Source organism: Perkinsus marinus, assembly GCF_000006405.1.
Source record: "Perkinsus marinus ATCC 50983 genomic scaffold scf_1104296929366, whole genome shotgun sequence".
Lineage (NCBI taxonomy): Eukaryota > Perkinsozoa > Perkinsida > Perkinsidae > Perkinsus > Perkinsus marinus.
Genome location: NW_003216474.1, coordinates 1 through 1,750, shown reverse-complemented (window position 1 = coordinate 1,750; position 1,750 = coordinate 1). Strand labels below are relative to the sequence as shown.

At 48.4% G+C, this 1,750-nt stretch overlaps 1 protein-coding gene across 1 annotated transcript; it reads left to right on the top strand.

The window, feature by feature from the left end:
• Window positions 1–86: 86 nt before the first annotated feature.
• Pmar_PMAR019464 (hypothetical protein) lies at window positions 87–546 on the top strand (the record flags this gene model as incomplete). The annotated part of the gene is made up of 3 exons (XM_002787419.1): window positions 87–178; window positions 328–416; window positions 470–546. 3 exons carry the CDS (start codon window positions 87–89, stop codon window positions 544–546), a joined length of 258 nt encoding a protein of 85 aa, XP_002787465.1.
• Window positions 547–1,750: the final 1,204 nt, after the last annotated feature.

The following is a 1,750-nucleotide window of genomic DNA, read 5'->3' as shown; positions in this document are numbered from 1 at the left end:
GTACACCTCGTCGGAATCTCATGGTCTGGTACGCATGCTGAGCTGATAGTTCGGGGTGATACCATCTTGCAGCTCTCGCCGTTGCTATGTTGGGAGAGGGCATGCTGCGGAATCCTAGGCCCAAGATCGATTTGAAAGGAGTGATGATGCTTTCTGGTATGGTTGGACCGTATGAGATGTATGCAATCCATTCATTCCGAGTTGACATTGTTGCCTGGCTCATCTTGTCAGATATCACGGAGCTTACGAGATGGTTAGGGATCGGCAACTTCTACCACAGAAGGAGTCCTAGTTCCACATTGTGCGTTGGTCGTATAATTCTCTCAGGCTCGATATAATGAAGACTGGCCTGGGGGTCTGTAAAGCAGCTGTCGACAAGTGCAATTCTAATGGACCTGGGAAGCCTGCTAAGCCCGGTGGGTAATCCGTAACTTGAGCACTCTCGACAGTCATGCTCTGTTCCTCGCAGTTTTCTGCCAAGAAGCTTTTGATACCTGTGAAGCATTAACGATGAACCGTATGGACGCAGCACGCAAGAGCATGTAAGTGGGTGGGTTGGGATCTGAGTGTTGACCTTCGTTGTCCCGAATTCGTGACGACCAGACTCCTCGAAATCATCTGTAATTTCTCTATGTTCTCCGGAATATTCCCATCATGTGGGCTAATAATTCTTCTCCAGATACGATGTACGCGCACGAACAGGGGGAGACTTCGAATTTTTCGCTTTCCAACCGGGAGATGTAGCCGTCGTTGCAGGTCTCAATTTCGAAAGTTGTCATCCACTCAGCCGGACGCTTTTCTCAATAGACCAAGTGTTAAACAAGCTCTCGGCGTATCCGGGAGAATATGGAAGCTATCGAATGATCAGGTTGCCATCCTTCCAACTCTTGATTCCATGTTAAGATGATAGTCTCTGCCCAGGTCTTTCAAGACTTCAATAAGTACAGCACCTATGATGGGAGCTTCTTCGTCACACAACTCCTCGACCACGGCTTGAAAGTGAGCATGATTCGAGAGCATCACTTCTGGAATACACCGAGACTATGGAACTACGAACTCGAGGGCGAAATACGCGCCGCGGTGGGGGCATACGAGTCATCCGACTGCCAGTCGCGATCTCTCGAGTTTTCGTGAGAACAAAGGAATTCAAATGGTAAATTCGATGATGTGGCTAATATTGGACGGCTACGTTCAACCAGATATGTTCAACTAATTTCGACATAGCACAAGTCATGTCTGGAGACTGAGTGAAGGATTCGATACGGCATATCCTTTCATTGTATCAGCATGGTATATCACTGCTACAGATACTTGTGGTCAATGGCGATATGGATTTAATCACGAACGCGGTGGGTACAACAGAGTGGCTGTTTAGCTTGAAAGGGAAGGGGGCGTACGGCGAAGCACTCAGACATTCGAGACCCCAAGAAATCAAGGTCAGAAGTTTCCGCTATTCCAGTGCCATCTCTCAGCACAACGTCTGTAGCGAAGAACTCTGTTTCAGTTCCCTGGAATTGGAGTCGTAGGAACTTCGCGTATTTCGCAGTACCCTAATGGAGCGAAGCTCGCATTCGTCGAGGTGAGAAGCACATTATGGTAGCGAACATTGACGGTGTCTTTCAGATGAAGGACACAGGCCATGGACTCACGTTGTATCAACCCGTAGGGATGCAGCAGATACTGCAATCTTTCCTCACCGGTAACCTTTGGTGAGACTGGAGCAATCACAACAAGAACGTCGGTCTGAGCA